The sequence below is a fragment of the Arachis stenosperma genome, chromosome 4 (assembly GCF_014773155.1).
Source record: "Arachis stenosperma cultivar V10309 chromosome 4, arast.V10309.gnm1.PFL2, whole genome shotgun sequence".
NCBI lineage: Eukaryota > Viridiplantae > Streptophyta > Magnoliopsida > Fabales > Fabaceae > Arachis > Arachis stenosperma.
The window spans coordinates 150,086,499-150,103,050 of record NC_080380.1 but is presented as its reverse complement, the minus strand read 5'-3'; the positions used below and the strand labels follow the sequence as shown (position 1 = coordinate 150,103,050).

The following is a 16,552-nucleotide window of genomic DNA, read 5'->3' as shown; positions in this document are numbered from 1 at the left end:
AAGAGAAGAAAGCACCATCCCAAGGCCATTGTAGAAGGCAAACCAAGACGAACTCGAAAGCCAATTGAATAAAAGAATTTTCAATTCAGAAAATTCAATTGGCAAAAGAAATTACGTGAACCAAGACGAACTCAAAAGCCAATTGAATAAAAGAATTTTCAATTCAGAAAATTCAATTGGCAAAAGAAGTTACATATAAAAAAAGAGATGGGAAAAGGGAACGTGATTGATCCCAACCTCTTCGTGGAATAGAATGGATAACAACACTTGTGCCGACTTACAACCTCAGAAAAAAATCATGATACCCACTCATGGTAATGGAGCAGTTGCATCTTCCAAATATACAGGTTTTATAAATAAATAAAATGTTCCATATTGGTCAGTAATTGAAGAAGGAATGGAAAACATTGTTAATAAAAGCAATGAGACCTTTCTTCTCAATTTATGCCAAAAAAAATGCAGCATCAGCCAATTTGAATGTAACCCAATCCGACAATGGATTGATGAATCCAGTTTTTTATTAATTGGATTCACATATCAATTACAACAGAGCAGTGAATAACACGAAAAATTCACATAGCACATCTTTCGTTGATTGCTCACAAATTACATCACTGCCAATGAATATGAAAAGAAATAATCCTGTGGTAGAATTTGATATCGTTTGCACACCAATAAAGATGGATGTCTTCCAGAAAGAAAACTGGAATCCGATCCAAAAGACAAAGAAAGTCGGGGTGACAAAGGCCCAGTCTTCATTGGAGAGGATGATATTTTTTCTAAAGAGGTCATGCGTGCAAAGGTTCTAAAAAATTTTCAACATCCCAACATGGATCCTTACGATGGATCTACTGATCCACATAACTATCTCAGCAACTTCAAAGAAGTCCACCAGGTCGGAAAAAGCTGTAGAAAATCCGACCTCTTTTAGAGAGTTCATGAAGAAAAGTCCGACCTCTTTTAAAGGTCAGACTTTACAACAAGGTCGGATAAACTTGGAGCTCACAAAGAAAATCCGACCTCTTGCAAAGTTCATGAAGGAAAAGTCCGACCTCTTTTAAAGGTCAGACTCTACAATAAGGTCAAAAAACCTCCAGACTAATAAAGAAAAATCCGACTTCTTTTTCCCACGAAGAAAGTCCGACCTCTTTTAAAGGTCAGACTCTACAATAAGGTCAAAAAATCTCTAGACTAATAAAGAAAAGTCCGACTTCTTTTAGATCCCACGAAGAAAGTCCGTCCTCTTTTAAAGGTTAAACTCTACAAATGAGGTCTAAAACCTCATTTGCTCAGAAGAATCCGACCTCTTTAGGGCCGACAAGGGAAAAATCCGACCTCTTTTTGGAGTTTGTGAAAAATCCGACCTCTTTCATGATCAACTCTAAAATGAGGTCAAAAATCTCGAAGATTACCAGAAAAAAAATTCCGACTTCTTTTAAAGACCAGAGTCTACAATGAGGTCGAAAACCTCCAAGCTTAGAAAGAAAGTCCGACCTCTTTGACCTCTTTCCAAGCTTAAAAAGAAAATCTGACCTCTTTTGGGGATTCAAGTCTACAAATAAAAATCCGACTTCCTTTAAGAGCTTACGAAGAAAATCCGACCTCTTTTAGAGGTCAGACTACAATGAGGTCGAAATCTCTGAATTTATAAAGGAAAATTCGACCTCTTTTAGAGCTCACAAAGAAAAGTCTGACCTCTTTTAAAGGTCCGACTTTACAACAAGGTCGGATAGGCTTAGAGCTTACAAAGAAAAGTCCGACCTCTGTCTTGAGGTACGACTTCGAGAACCAGATCCCAAGCATAAATGGCCATGAGAAGGTCATACGGAGAAATTTTTCAACTGACAACCTCGTCTTGATTCAAAATGACACCGGGCCAAAATCGGACGAAGAAAAGCCAACACCAAAATGAAAAGATCCCAACAAAATCACTTAAGACTTGAAAAAGAACTACTACAATATACTCGGATTTCTCGAAAACAATTTACCTATATTGTGCCATGTCTACAACAAAAGGGATACTACAGCTAGAAAGCACACTTTACTCTCTAATGCACACTTTTTCTGACTTGAAGTGACGAGATCCAAAGTGGTGTAAGAAGTTATAAATGCAAATCGTGGTCCGACCTCACTAAGCCACTTGTACTAAATCAAGCTGGCAAGGGGCAAACCTAAAACGAATTGCACATATAACTTAAAGACAGCGTGACCATAATCAAACATCAACACGAAAAGGATGTAAACCCGACCTCACAACAATTTGTTTAAAACAAATTGAAAAAAGGATGGCGATTTATAAGAATGCCTCCTCAAGCCAAGAGATAAGGATCCGACCTTACTAAGTTGACACAACAAAACAAGTTATCCGACCTCCCAAAAAAAGAGTCCAAAATAACTTGTAAAAGTCATATAGCAACAAATAGTAAGATTCAAGAATGGCACAACTGAATACTCAAGTCTGACTTCATGAAGCTCGACCTTGAGTAGGGGCACTGGCTTATTATGAGAGCCAAGTCCAAAATTATTAAAAACCAAAGACAACATTCTACAATGATATCAGAGCACGAAAGAAGAACTCGACCTCCTTCCAAAAATCTGAAAACAAACTCAGATAAGAAAAAAGGCTTCGAGAAATTCTACAAGAAAGTGGGTAACATTCAAGTTCAAAAGAAAAGCTTGACTTCCTTCTAGAAATTCGAGAGCAAAAACTCGGATAAGAAAAGAGCTTGACAAAGGATGGCTACGAGATTCGCCGCAAAAGACCTCATCTTGATAAGAAATAATATCAGGCTACTGAGTTTGGGCGAAGGAAAGCTGACAACAAAAAGACAGGACCCTACAATATTATTGAAGTCTTAGGAAAGGGCAACTACAAAGTGTCTAACCTCAAGGGTAAAAAACTGCCAAGGGCGCGACACACCTTCAATATAAGGAGATATTATAATTTCTTATGGAAATTGATTTTCTACAATTAACACACACCAATTGAAGCTCAATAAACCGCGAAAATCACGAGCTGATCATATAGAAATCGCCTGGATAAAGCGACAAGGAACCAATTGGTGGAAAGAAGTTACATACGCGAATTGGAAAGAAAACACCTCGAAACAGCTCGGGCCAAACGGGTTGAAAAAGTTGTGTTTAGAACAAGTCGCAAAAGTAACTTAACTAAATATACCCTTCGAGGCATAAATACAATTTAACAACTCGATCCACACGGATAACAAATGGATCGTACAAAATCTCAAGCCCACGATCTCATCTCTACAAATTCTAAAAAAGAACGACCTAGTCGTATAAAATGGAACAATTTCACAAAAACAAGTTGTTCCAAGAAAACTCGTTCTAGTATTCACAACAACATAATAATAACTCGGATTAAACGAGTTATGCCAGTCAACCATAATTTCAACGAAATTATGTCAAGTACAAGTCGTGTCTATCTAAAAACAAAGCTTTAAAAGTGATTTTTATAAAAACAAATCGTTAAAGCAAAGCATTAAAAAGTGATTTGTATCAAAATGAATCACTAAAGCAAAATCAAAACAAAAATCCTTCAACCAAATAACTCGTATAGAAACGAGTTAAAAAGGAAAGAAAGGATTGTAAACGTTTTTGAACAAAATCGAAACGTAAAAACTATCCTCCAAAACAACTTGGGTAAAACGAGTTGTATCATACACAAGGATGACAACCTTGTAAAAACTAGAAAGGGGAGGGAACAAGCATATAATCCCTTCACCTAAGGCGCCAATTTATGCTCGACAAAGCGCAAAAATCACGAGCTGATCTTTTCAATGGTCGCTCGGATAAAGCGACGAGGTTCAAATTAGTGTCAAATGGTTGTAATACGGCTTGATGATTTAAAACAACTCGAACTTACGAGTTGAACAAAATCGAGTAAAAAATAACCATGTGATCTAAACAATTTGTATTAAAACAAATTGTGCAAAACAACTTGATATATAACTAGTTGTGCTCCAAAAGAGTGACTTGTACAAAAAAAAAAGTCACCTAACTCTGAATGAACGAGTTGAACAAAACATTGAAAGGCTTCATTCGAAAATCCTTTCTGCTTGATTGCTCGAGTCCGACTTCATAAAGCTCAACCTCGAGCAGGGGCACAATGGATAAAGCAACGAAGTCCGATGGTTATAAAGATGATCTGATACTTTAAAATGACTCAAAATAAACAATTTGTACTTGAAACAAGTTGTGAAGTCCTAAAAATAGCTCAAATTTAAATGAGTTGTATGAAATTAGATCAAGAAATAGCCACGTTTTTATTAAACGATTTGAAATGAAACAAATCGTAAGACCTTAAAACTACTCGCATCGAACGAGCTAGATGAGGTTATACTCAGAAATAATTACGAGTTTTGAAATAAACGATTTGTATCAAAACAAGTCGTAAGAAATCAAAATAAGTTTCAGAAAGGTGATTTGTATTAAAACAAGTCATGTATCCTCAAAACAACTCGAATTGAACGAGTTGTACGAAACTAGGACAAGAAATATTCTTTGGTTAAGTAAGAGGTGCTAAAACCAATCATACAGAGCCTACAAGTCCGAGTTCAAATACTCGAATCCAACTCTTAAGAAAAAGAGATTGAACTCGAGTAGGGGCACTGTTCATACCCTGGCCCAACACTAAGGCCCAGGTCCAAATACACCAAAAGGCCCAATCCAAAGATTGGCCTTCGTTATTCACCGACCTCTTCAGAAGAGGTCGGACTTAACACGAAGTTCTTTCCAAAGAAGTCAGGCTCAAGAGATAGCTGGCAGATAACACTTATTCAAATAAGTAATTGCCCCTAAAATCTCTTAACCCATTTCTAGAAGCCATATCCCAACAATCCCTAGATAAAGGGACGATTATCCACCTAAAAAGGTGGCACTACTCCAACGGTGGTTATTGTTTCACCACTATAAATACACTGACACCGCTCATGTATCACTAAGTCCCAATACTCTCTAGACCTGCTTAACCCCATCCTGACTTAGGCATCGGAGTGTCTTTGCAGGTACCACCCCTCATTCTCTCTCACACACAAGTCGGAAGGAGTCGCAGAAGGCGCTAACCTGCTCAAAGGTTTCCTCCTTCATACGATTGGGCCAACTTAACGAGTCCAGCCCATTACCTCCTGTTACCCAAGGTAACACTTATTATCTCCCGTTGGAACTTCAAACAACAGGAGAAGACGGTGGACACAAAGTCATGACATACAACACTTTCATTAATGAATATCCGAAAAATAACTATTAAAAAAATAAAATAAATGAAAATTTTTGCTGGAAACAAATTATTTTTGAATAGAGATTAGAATAACTTAGCTTTCCAAGTTTTTTATACATTGAATACGTTAAAGAATTTATTTTTTTAGTATATTTGCTTTTTTTAACAAATATTTATAGTATTCATTAATTAGTAAAAATATATGTGGATCGGAATAACTTTTTATTTAAAATAAATAGTTCTAACATCTAAGGTAATTCAAAGTCTCTAACAAACATACTGTAAAAAAAATGGCTAATCAATAAACATGTATAATTGAATCCTCAGGTGGGGCATGCATGCTTGCATGGGTCAATGTATGCCGTAATAATTGATGAAAGTGTCTTTATTAAAGCACAAGAAAATAAAGCAATAATCCACACTACTTTAATTTTGGTGTAACTTGAATGATTAATGGCCACTTTTGAAGAGTAGTAATTAGCGTTTGGTGGAGAGACAGATACTGAAAGACTGAGACGGAGAGACAGAGACTAAGAGACAGAGATTGAAATAAGTTTTAGTATTCTGTTTGGTGCCAAGTGAGAGATAAAAATTGAAACAAGAATAAAATTCTAAATTAATTTGCACAAAGGATAAAATTGGAATTAATTAATTAAAATAAGAGTATTTTAGATATAAAATATTATTAAAGTTTCAGTCTCTGTTTCTAAAAATATCAGTCCCCTGTGTCCCTACATTTTGGAGGCACTGAAATACTGAAATTTTGGGGACAAAGACAGAAATTTTAGTACCAGTCTCTAAACTAACAAACATAATACTGTGTCTCAGTCTCTCAGTCTCTGTCCCAATACTGCAAAACAAACGCTACCTAAGTGTTAAGTAGGAAACTTAATTAGGCTGAAACTTAATTATCCCAGCTATGCTACACGTGTTCTTTGTTTATTGGCTGGGAATAGTCACCGCTAGTCAACTTAATATTACCATAGATTTGAAGTTGGGTTGTTTGTTAAAATATATGTTATGTTGCTGCATGCTACATTATTAGTGGCTCAAACCTCAAATTAAATCGAATGGCTCCCAGAATAATATTAAAATCTGAAGTTGGTTTTACTACTTTTGCTATAATCATCTTCTTCTTGTCCATCTTGTGCGTCCACTCAGATTTGCAAGAAGCTCGAGATCCAGAAGCTGGCTACTTGTGGAAGCTTCTGAAAGCTCTGAAGCCAGCTCCCTCCAACTGGTCCGAAGACACATATGTCTGCAATTGGAATGGCGTAGAATGCAGTAAGGAAGGCAAAGTCTACGCTCTTAAACTCTCTTCAATGTCCCTCACCGGCACTATCCCTTCGGATCTCAACAACACCCTCACCCAACTCAACCATCTTCTTCTAGACAACAACTCTCTCTCGGGGCCTCTTCCCTCTCTCGCCGGCCTCTCCACTCTCACAAATGTTCAACTCGACAACAACAACTTCACCTCCATCCCTCATCGTTGCTTTCAGGGTCTTTCCAGTTTGGAAACCCTCATACTAAGTAACAACATCAACCTCCCACCCTGGAGTTTCCCTCTTGATTTGGTTCAGTCTTCCTCCAAACTCCAAGGCCTCCAACTGGACGCTACAAATCTTATTGGCACCTTACCAGAAGACATATGCACTTCCTTCCCAAGCTTGTACTCTCTTTTCCTCTCTAACAACAAGCTCACTGGTCCCCTGCCTCATTTTTCCAATTGCACCAACTTGGGTTATCTGAAGCTTCAAGATAACTTGTTAACTGGTTTAGTTCCACCTTCCTTGATGAATCTCGCCATGATTTCAGTCCATTTGGAGAGAAACTATTTTCAGGGTCCATTCCCAGTGTTTCAATCCTCTTTTACTGATGTCAACACCAGCAATAACGCGTTCTGTTTAGACCATGCAGGGCCTTGTGATAAGCAAGTCACCACTTTGCTTCAAATTGCTGCGAATTTTGAGTATCCTCTCTTGTTGGCGAGATCTTGGCGAGGAAACAATCCATGTCAAAACTGGAGTTTCGTTGTGTGCGTTGAGAACAAGATCAGAAGCCTGAATTTGACCAAAAAGAATTTGACGGGGACCATCTCTACTGCATTTACAAACTTAACTGATCTGAGGGAGTTGTATCTCAGTGGAAATAATTTGAGCGGTCCAATACCAGAGAGCTTAACAGGTCTATCTCAACTTAAGGTTATTGATGTCTCCAATAACAATCTATCAGGGAACATACCCCATTTCTCACCTGATGTCACTCTCAATACTAAGGGTAATGTTCTGCTCATCAATGCTTCTCAGCCAACCACAGTTGCTCCATCTAAAGCTTCATTCCCAATTTCCTTAATTGCAGGTAAGTACAATCGTTATACGATTATATTATCAGTTCAGTTATAGAAATAATAATTTTTTTCACACGTGAAACAAGTAGAGACGATCTGTATGTAAGTGGTTTAGTCATAAATGAGTGGTTCATGATATAGAATGCTATATATGTCACTATTTGTTGGTCCATGCATGTACATATAGATTTATTTAATTAGTGGGACATTTCTGAGATTTTCCCCCCCCTTCTTTTATGTATACACAGATTTTAGAATTTTTAAATTGTTCAAAAAAATAGACAAATGTTATATAAATAATAATGAATTAATATGCATAATAGAGTACTAAAGTGTATAGAAATCAAATGCATGAAGCACTCTCTGAATTGGATTTCATCATGGTAACGCATCAGTTAAAGAACTTTTGTTGATCCTTTGCTTTGCTATTTAAATATCTAACTTGTAGATTCATTTTTGAAGTTTAACCAGCTCATCAATATAAAAAGTCATGAGTGATTGATTTTTTGGTCCATGTTTCTTAAGAATTTTTCGGAAAGGATTATATTCAAATTATTATTTGTAATTGATCTCCACTTTGTTCCCTGCATATATACGTACAGGCTTATCAGCAGCCAGTGTTGGAATTTTGGTAACATGTGCTGCGGTTATTTATAAAAGCAAGAGGTTACAGAAAATCCTGTTCAAGAAAACAATTGTTGATCACAATGTTGAGGATTTGATACAAAGTCATGGGTTTATGGTGCAAAAACGATATAGTTACTCACAGGTAAAAAAGATGACTAATTCATTTTGTGAGAAACTAGGAGAAGGAGGATTTGGTGTTGTATACAAAGGAAGTTTAAGTGATGGTCGTCAAGTAGCAGTAAAGATATTGAAAGAGTCCAAAGCTAATGGAGAAGAATTTATAAATGAGGTTGCAAGTATTAACAGGACATCTCATATGAATATTGTCCCATTTTTAGGATTTTGTTATGAGCCAAATAAAAGAGTTTTAATTTATGAATTCATGGCAAATGGTTCTTTAGATAAATTTATTGATGAAAGGGCATCCTTTAATGCTGTGTGCAAATTGGAATGGAATATACTCTACCAAGTTATAATTGGCATTGCTCGAGGGTTAGAATATTTACATTGGGGATGTAGCACTAAAATTTTACATCTTGATATCAAACCTCAAAATATTCTTTTGGACGAAGAATTTGTTCCTAAAATTGCTGATTTTGGACTAGCTAAAATATGCACAAAGAAAGAGAGCATTGTATCTCTACAGTGTGCAAGAGGAACTGCAGGATATATTGCACCAGAAGTATATAATCAAATGTACGGCGGAATTTCTCGAGTTTCTCACAAATCTGATGTGTATAGTTATGGGAAGTTGATTCTTGTAGTAGTCGGAGGAACAAAGAATTATAATAGTAAAGATTCTCATGCCAGTGAAATATTCTTTACTGATTGGATTTATAAAGAGCTCGAACAAGATAATCTTTCAACAAAATGCTTGATGAATACAGAGGATGAAAATAATAATTTGGTAAAGAAGATTATTTTAGTAAGCATGTGGTGTATACAAAGAAATCCTTCTGACAGACCGTCCATGAAAAGAGTGATAGAACTGTTAGAAGGACCACTTGATTCTATCCCATTTCCTCCAAAACCAATGTGGTATTCTCCCCAAGGATCAAAATTGCAATCTCCAGATATAGCTTATGACAATACACATGAAACAGATTCATCAACTTCAGTGCAGAATGATTCCATCAATCCAAATGAGGTTGCCTAAGGCAACAATATTTATGTAATTGTTGTGTAATATATTTCTCATTATATTCTAGACAACAGTCTTGCATGGTATCTCTTTTTCTCAAGAGGTATGTTTGTGGAGCTATAAGAACTTACTGACGTGAGAAAAGTGAAGCTTCTCATTGTCTTAGGGGCACTTGTAGATGTATCTGAGTAGTGTGGTTTGCTTGCTATAAATTGAAACTAAGTGGTTGCTTCTGATGAAAATGCATTTAGTTTGCATGCGTTATTTTGAAGTGAAATTATTTCGTTAGCATAATTAAACATTTTAATTTCAAATTGAGTTCCCAGTAAATAGGTTTTTTGTATTAGGCGCTGTTATTAAGGAAATCTCGTTGTTGACTGGCTAATTTTTTGTACAAATGAAGTGTTTCACAACAATTTTGGTAAAGACCAATGATTAACAAGTGCTAAAACACTCAAGTGTTTCTTACTAAAGACAGACACAGATATTGAGCCATTCTAAGGTTTTCGTATAGTGTTTATACTTCATGCATTGAATTAGAGATTGAAGATGAATAATTACCTTGTTTATCTTTTCTTTATGTTTCTTTACTTTTTTCCGTTCCTTTTACTTCATGTACAAGAATGAAATCTCTGTCTTACTGTGGAATCTATTACAAATAGAACTCTTTAATGGATGTAATGTTAGGGAGACAAAAAAACAGACAGAACTTGTCTTATTTATCATTCATTAATTGTCGCAACAGTTAATAAATGTTAAATAAGGCAAGTTATGACTGTTTTTTGCTGATTTTCTTTGGTTACTAAACATTTCTACTCTTTAATATAGTGTGTTTTAGTCGGATTTTACACCATTCATTCTCAAAAATAATAATATTTGGATCATTGTTGTCGTGTACTCTATCTCTTGTTTTATCTATCCTTCTATTTTTCTATAATGGCTTCTCTGATTGTTATGTGGAAATAATGTTTAATGGTATTATAAAAGTACTAAACTAGGTTGAACATTTAAATTCCTATCTACACGTCTACTCTTTATATAAGTCAACTAAACGTTACAATACGTTTATGAGTCTCAATTACTGCCCTTTTCTTTGAAATTTCGTGTCTTGTATTATCCTCTGCTATGTTCTAAAATGGCTTCTCTGCTTGTTATGCTCCTCCCTCCTAACTCTATTCTTCTATACTTAATGATCCTCTTGATAATGATTCAAATAAAATAATATATAAATACCTTAAATAAGTAGAAATATTTTTAAACTTCAAGTTAACTAATTATAGAAGGAGTTAGATTCATTGGCAATATAAATTCATTTCAAATTTCTCCATTGCAGAGATTTAATTTGGAGTAAGATTTCTTTTATAAGCAGCTTATTATTATTGTCTGATTGGGAAATTCACATGAATTTCTTATTGTAGTATCTTATTCCTGCTCTTCTTTATTGTTTGCTCATTGATAATATAAAAGTAATAAGATAGTGAAAAAAGCACATAGCATCAGCGATCAACACATTTTAGTATTTTACAATTACTTTGGAGAGCTTCTAGTGACATGCCATGCAGGAATGGTAACCATAACGATTCTGCATCAACTTGTATTCAAGAAGTGAATTGCAGTGGATTATTGCAAGACAGGGAGACTGATTAAGGATTAACATATTTCAGGAAGCTTGCTAAACCTTTTGCCAGTCCATTTTGTCCTTGGTATATTCAGAACAACTTTCATGGTTATCCCTTTGTGCATAAAGTCAATTAAATCATTTTGTGTGTTTAATATGAACTATCAAGGAAGGAACAGAAGACTTCAAGGCTTAGCTTCTGCTATCCTAAAGTTGTGGGAGAAGAGTCTTATTGCAAAACTTGCTATCAAGTTTGGAGTTCCAAATTCTGACAGTGAATCGATAGCCAATGAACTGAAGGCAAGTTTGATAGACAATCTATTCTTCAATATATGCAAGTTTCAAGACATCTTGGACTAAATAGTGTAGTTTAAAACATCTTCCTTAATCATTAAACTACACTAATACTAATTCTTTCTCTATTATTAAGCTTAGAATTTTGTTAGTTCTTGAACTTTTCTCAAATAACTAAGATAAAGTTTAGAATGTCTATTACATTTTGAATTTTACTTAATTTATCTTTTATAATAAATTTTAAATATTTAAAAATAATTTATTTTTATATGTTTCAAATTAAATATTAATTTTAATTTTTTTTAATAAATTAAATACTACCTTTTAAATACCATAACAACCAATAACTAAATCAAAAGTAAAATAAAGAGATAAGGGAAATTTTTGTGCACCAATCGAAACTAAATTACCCTTCAGATTTTTTATACTTATACAGTTATACTGATAATCTATACTTTTGTGCTGCACATTTATTTCTCTTTTATTCCGTGGCCATAGACGTCCACAACAACAATAATGCATTCTTTCACGACCAAAAAGGAAAAAATAATTTTTCGGTAAAGAAAAAGGAAAAAAAAGATAATGCATACTTTTTAGATGACTTTAGATTTGGATTTTTTATTTTTATAAATAAAATAAATGTAATATTTACCAAAATAAATAATCTTAAAAATATTTATTTCGATAAATATTACATTTATTTTATTTATAAAAATAAAAAATTTCTTTAGAATTTAGTACACGGAAATAAAAAAGAAAAACAAATAAAAGTGAACAGCAAACAATGTGGCCTCATAGACAAACAACTTTTGCTATTCGAAAATGCTTCTGTTCGACCCGAAAAACAAAATTGCGTCCCGTACTTAACCAAGAAGGATTCAACCAATTTTTGTTAGGCGGGATTTCAAATTCCATCAAACAAAAAAAAGCACACTTCAATTACTTAAATTTACCATAATTCAAAATTATATTTTATCACTTCTTCCTATTTTTTTACTACCGCTGTCTTCGATGCCACCATTGCAGCTCTATACAAAAAAAATTCTTCAAACAGGCCTTCATAATAAGAATGATAGAGATGTTAGATTCTATCCCATTTCCTACGAAGTCAATATGGTATTCTCCCCAAAAATTAAAATTGTATCTCCAGATATAGCTTATGACAATACACATGAAACAGATTCTTCAACTTCAATGCAGAATGATTCCATCAATCCAAATGAATCTGCCTAAGATAACAAATAATCTATGTAACTGTTGTGTAAGATATTTCTCATTATACTTTTGACACCACTCTTGCATGGTATCTCTTCTTTTTTTTTTTTCAAGTGGTATGTTTTGTGGAGCTATAACAACTTGTTGACATGAGAAAAGTAAAGCTTCTCATTGTGCTAGAGACAATTGTAATTATACATGAGCAGTGTGGTTTGCTTGCTATAACTAAACAACTGAAGATTCAATGCCTTGCTATATGAGTTAATCTTTTCTTTCTTTTTCTTTTCTTCTTCTAGTTCTTATTAATTACTTCAACTACAAAAATTAAACCCCTGCCTCACTGTGAAATCTGTCACAAACGAAACTCTTTAATATAGTATATTTTAGTTGGATTTTACACATTGATTCTCAATTTTTTTCCTATAACACATAAAAAGGATATTACAATAATTTTGTTCTGTATATAAGTCAAGTAAACTATCTCAAACCGACAAAAAAAAAAAAATCCCAAACACTACGTTAGTGTGAGTCTCTAATATTGTCTCTTTCATTGAATACTTTTAACAATTGTATTGTATCTTACATACATTATGTCTCAAAAAAGTCCAAAAATAATATTCAAGTCATTGTTGTCTTTTTCTCTATCTCTCTTTTTTTCTATCCTTCAATTTTTCTATGATGGCTATTCTGTTTGTTATGTAGAAATAACGTTTAATGATATTGATATTTTTAAGGAAAAAAAGTACTAGGTTGAAAATTTAAATTTCTATATACTGGTATTACGTATATTCTATATATATATATATATATAAGTCTCAATTAAGATTCTTTTCTTTGAAATTTCGTGTCTTGTATTATCTCTTTAATTTTGTTTAACTATCTTATTATTTTGGAATGTTAAATAGTTAATATTTAATTTAGAAATATAAAAATTAATAAATTTTAAATATTTAAAATTTGATATAAAAAACAAATTCAACGAAAATTCGGCGCTAATAACTGGCTTTTCCTTACCTTTACCATCAATGGAAGATACAACACATGCAATTGACCATTTCCCTGCACTAAAAATTAAAATTAAAAGAAAAAGAATAGATAAGGGAAATCTGTGTGCACCAATCAGAAAATAAATTACCCTCCATCTTTTATACTTAATTATACCGATAATGCATATATATTCTCAGGTAAAATTAACTTTACATGAAGTTAGTACTTGAGAATTATTAGATAAAAATTTAGTTAAATCAGTCAAATCATCTAACTACTCTCAAATATCAATTTCACGTGAAGTCGACTGCACCTGAGTTTCTACCATATATTTTTGTGCTGCACATTTATTTCTCTTTTGTTCCATCACAAACGTGCGTCCACAACAATAACAATGCACACTTTCAAGGGGAAAAAAAACATTTTTTGTAAATATGGCCTCAAAATGATAATGCATACTTTTGAGGTGACTTTAGTAGGCAAAATAAAATAAAGGTCAATGGCGGCTAACAATGTAGCCTCAAAGATTTAGAATTTTCGCTATTGGAAGATGATTCAGTTGGATTCCAGAAATAAATTTACTTTTAAGAAATGAAGAGTGCTAGAGTGTCAGTTGGATTCGATGCCTTGCTGCATGAGTAATGTTTAATCTTTTCTTTCTTTTTCTTTTCTTCTTCCCGTTCTTTTTACTTCAGCTTAAGAATGAAATCTCTGCTTCACCGTGTAATCTGTCACAAACAAAACTTAGTGTGTTTTAGTTTGATTTTACACCATTAATACTCACATTTCTTCCTATAAAACATAAAATGAATAAAACAGAAATTTCTGGATTTTTAAATTGTTTAAAAAATTTGACAAATGTTATATAAATAATAATAAATTAATATGCATAATAGAGTACTAGAGTGTATAGAAATCAAATGCATGAAACACTCTCCGAATTGAATTTCATCATGGTAACTCATCACTTAAAGAACTTTTGTTGATCCTTTGCTTTACTATTTAAAATATCTAACTTGTAAAATCATTTTTAAAGTTTAACCAGCTCATCAATATAAAAAGTCATGAGTGATTGATTTTTTGGTCCATGTTTCTTAAGAATTTTACTCAAAGGATTATATTCAAATTATTGTTTGTAATTGATCTCCACTTCGTTCCTTGCATATATACGTACAGGCTTATATATCAGCAGCCAGTGTTGGAATTTTGGTAACATGTGCTGCGATTATTTACAAAAGCAAGAGGTTACAAAAAATCCTGTTCAAGAAAACAATTGTTGATCACAATGTTGAGGATTTGATAAAAGTCATGGATTTATGGTGCAAAAACGATATAGTTATTCACAGGTAAAAAAAGTGACTAATTCATTTCGTGAGGAACTAGGAAAAGGAGTATTTGGTGTTGTATACAAAGAAAATTTAAGTGATGGTCATCAAGTAGCAGTAAAGATATTAATTAAAAGAGTGTAAAGCTGATGGAGAAGAATTTATAAATGAGGTTGCAAATATTAATAGAACATCCTATGTGAATATTGTCCCATTTTTAAGATTTTGTTATGAGTCAAATAAAAGAGCATTAATTTATGAATTCATGCCAAATAGTTCTTTAGATAAATTTATTGATGAAATGGCATCGTTTAATGCTGTGTGCAAATTGGATTGGAATATACTCTACCAAATTATAATTGGTATTGCTCGTGGGCTAGAATATTTACATTGGGGATGTAGCACTAAAATTTTACATCTTGATATTAAACCTCAAAATATTCTTTTGGACGAGAAATTTGTTCCTAAAATTGTTGATTTTGGACGAGCTAAAATATGCACAAAGAAAGAGAGCATCGTATCTCTACAGTGTGCAAGAGGAACTCCAGGATATATTGCACCAGAAGTATATATAATCAAATGTATGGTGGAATTTCTCGAATTTCTCACAAATTCGATGTGCATAGTTATGGGAAGTTAATTCTTGTAGTAGTCGGAGGAAAAAAGAATTATAATAATAAAGATTCTCGTGCAAGTGAAATATTTTTTTACAGATTGGATTTATAAGGAGTTTGAACAAGATAATCTTTCAGCCAAATGTTTGATGAACATAGAGGATGAAAATAATAATTTAGTAAAAAAGATTATTTTAGTAAGCAGATGGTGTATATAAAGATATCCTTCAGAATTCAGATAGACCATCCATAAAAAGAGCGATAGAAATGTTAGAACGACCACTTGATTCTATCCCATTTCCTCCAAAGCCAATGTGGTATTCTCCCCAAGGATCAAAGTTGCAATCTCCAAATATAGCTTATGACAATACACATGAAACAGATTCATCAACTTCAGTGCAGAATGATTCCATCAATCCAAATGAGGTTGCCTAAGGCAACAATATTTATGTAATTGTTGTGTAATATATTTCTCATTATATTCTAGACAACACTCTTGCATGGTATCTCTTTTTTTTTTTTTAAGCAGCTTATTATTACTCTCTGGTTGGGAAATTCACATCATTTCTTATTCTGCTCTTTATTGTTTGCACATTGATTATATAAAAGTAAGCTAAGAAAACGAAAAGAGAAACTAGCATCAGCGATCTGCACATTTTGCTCGTAAGCTTTTCTTTTTTCTGTTCACCATCGATATAACTGGTTTTTCCTTAGCTTTACCATCAATGGAAGATACAACACATGCAATTGACCGTTTCCCTGCCCTAAAAATTAAAATTAAAAGAAAAGAATGGATAAGGGAATCTTTGTGCACCAATCAGAAAATAAATGACCCTCCATCTTTTATACTTATATTATACCGATAATGCATATATTTTTGTGCTGCACATATATTTCTCTTTTGTTCCACCACAAACGTAAATAATAACGCATACTTTCATGATCAAAAAGGAAAAAAAAAAAAAACATTTTTCGGTAAAATAAAACAAACACGATAAATACATGGCCTCAAAATGATAATGCATACTTTTCAGGTGACTTTAGTAGGCAAAATAAAATAAAGGTCAACGGCGGCGAACAATGTAGCCTCAAAGACTTAGAATTTTCGCTATTCGAAGATGATTCAGTTGGATTCCAGAAATAAA

At 33.4% G+C, this 16,552-nt stretch overlaps 1 protein-coding gene across 1 annotated transcript; it reads left to right on the top strand.

Annotated features, from left to right (window-relative positions):
* The first annotated feature begins 6,306 nt into the window (after positions 1 to 6,306).
* LOC130975962 (receptor-like kinase TMK4) lies at positions 6,307 to 9,673 on the top strand. The gene is made up of 2 exons (XM_057900673.1): positions 6,307 to 7,597; positions 8,189 to 9,673. Exons 1-2 carry the CDS (start codon positions 6,307 to 6,309, stop codon positions 9,367 to 9,369), a joined length of 2,472 nt encoding a protein of 823 aa, XP_057756656.1. The 3' UTR covers positions 9,370 to 9,673.
* The last annotated feature ends 6,879 nt before the right edge of the window (positions 9,674 to 16,552 follow it).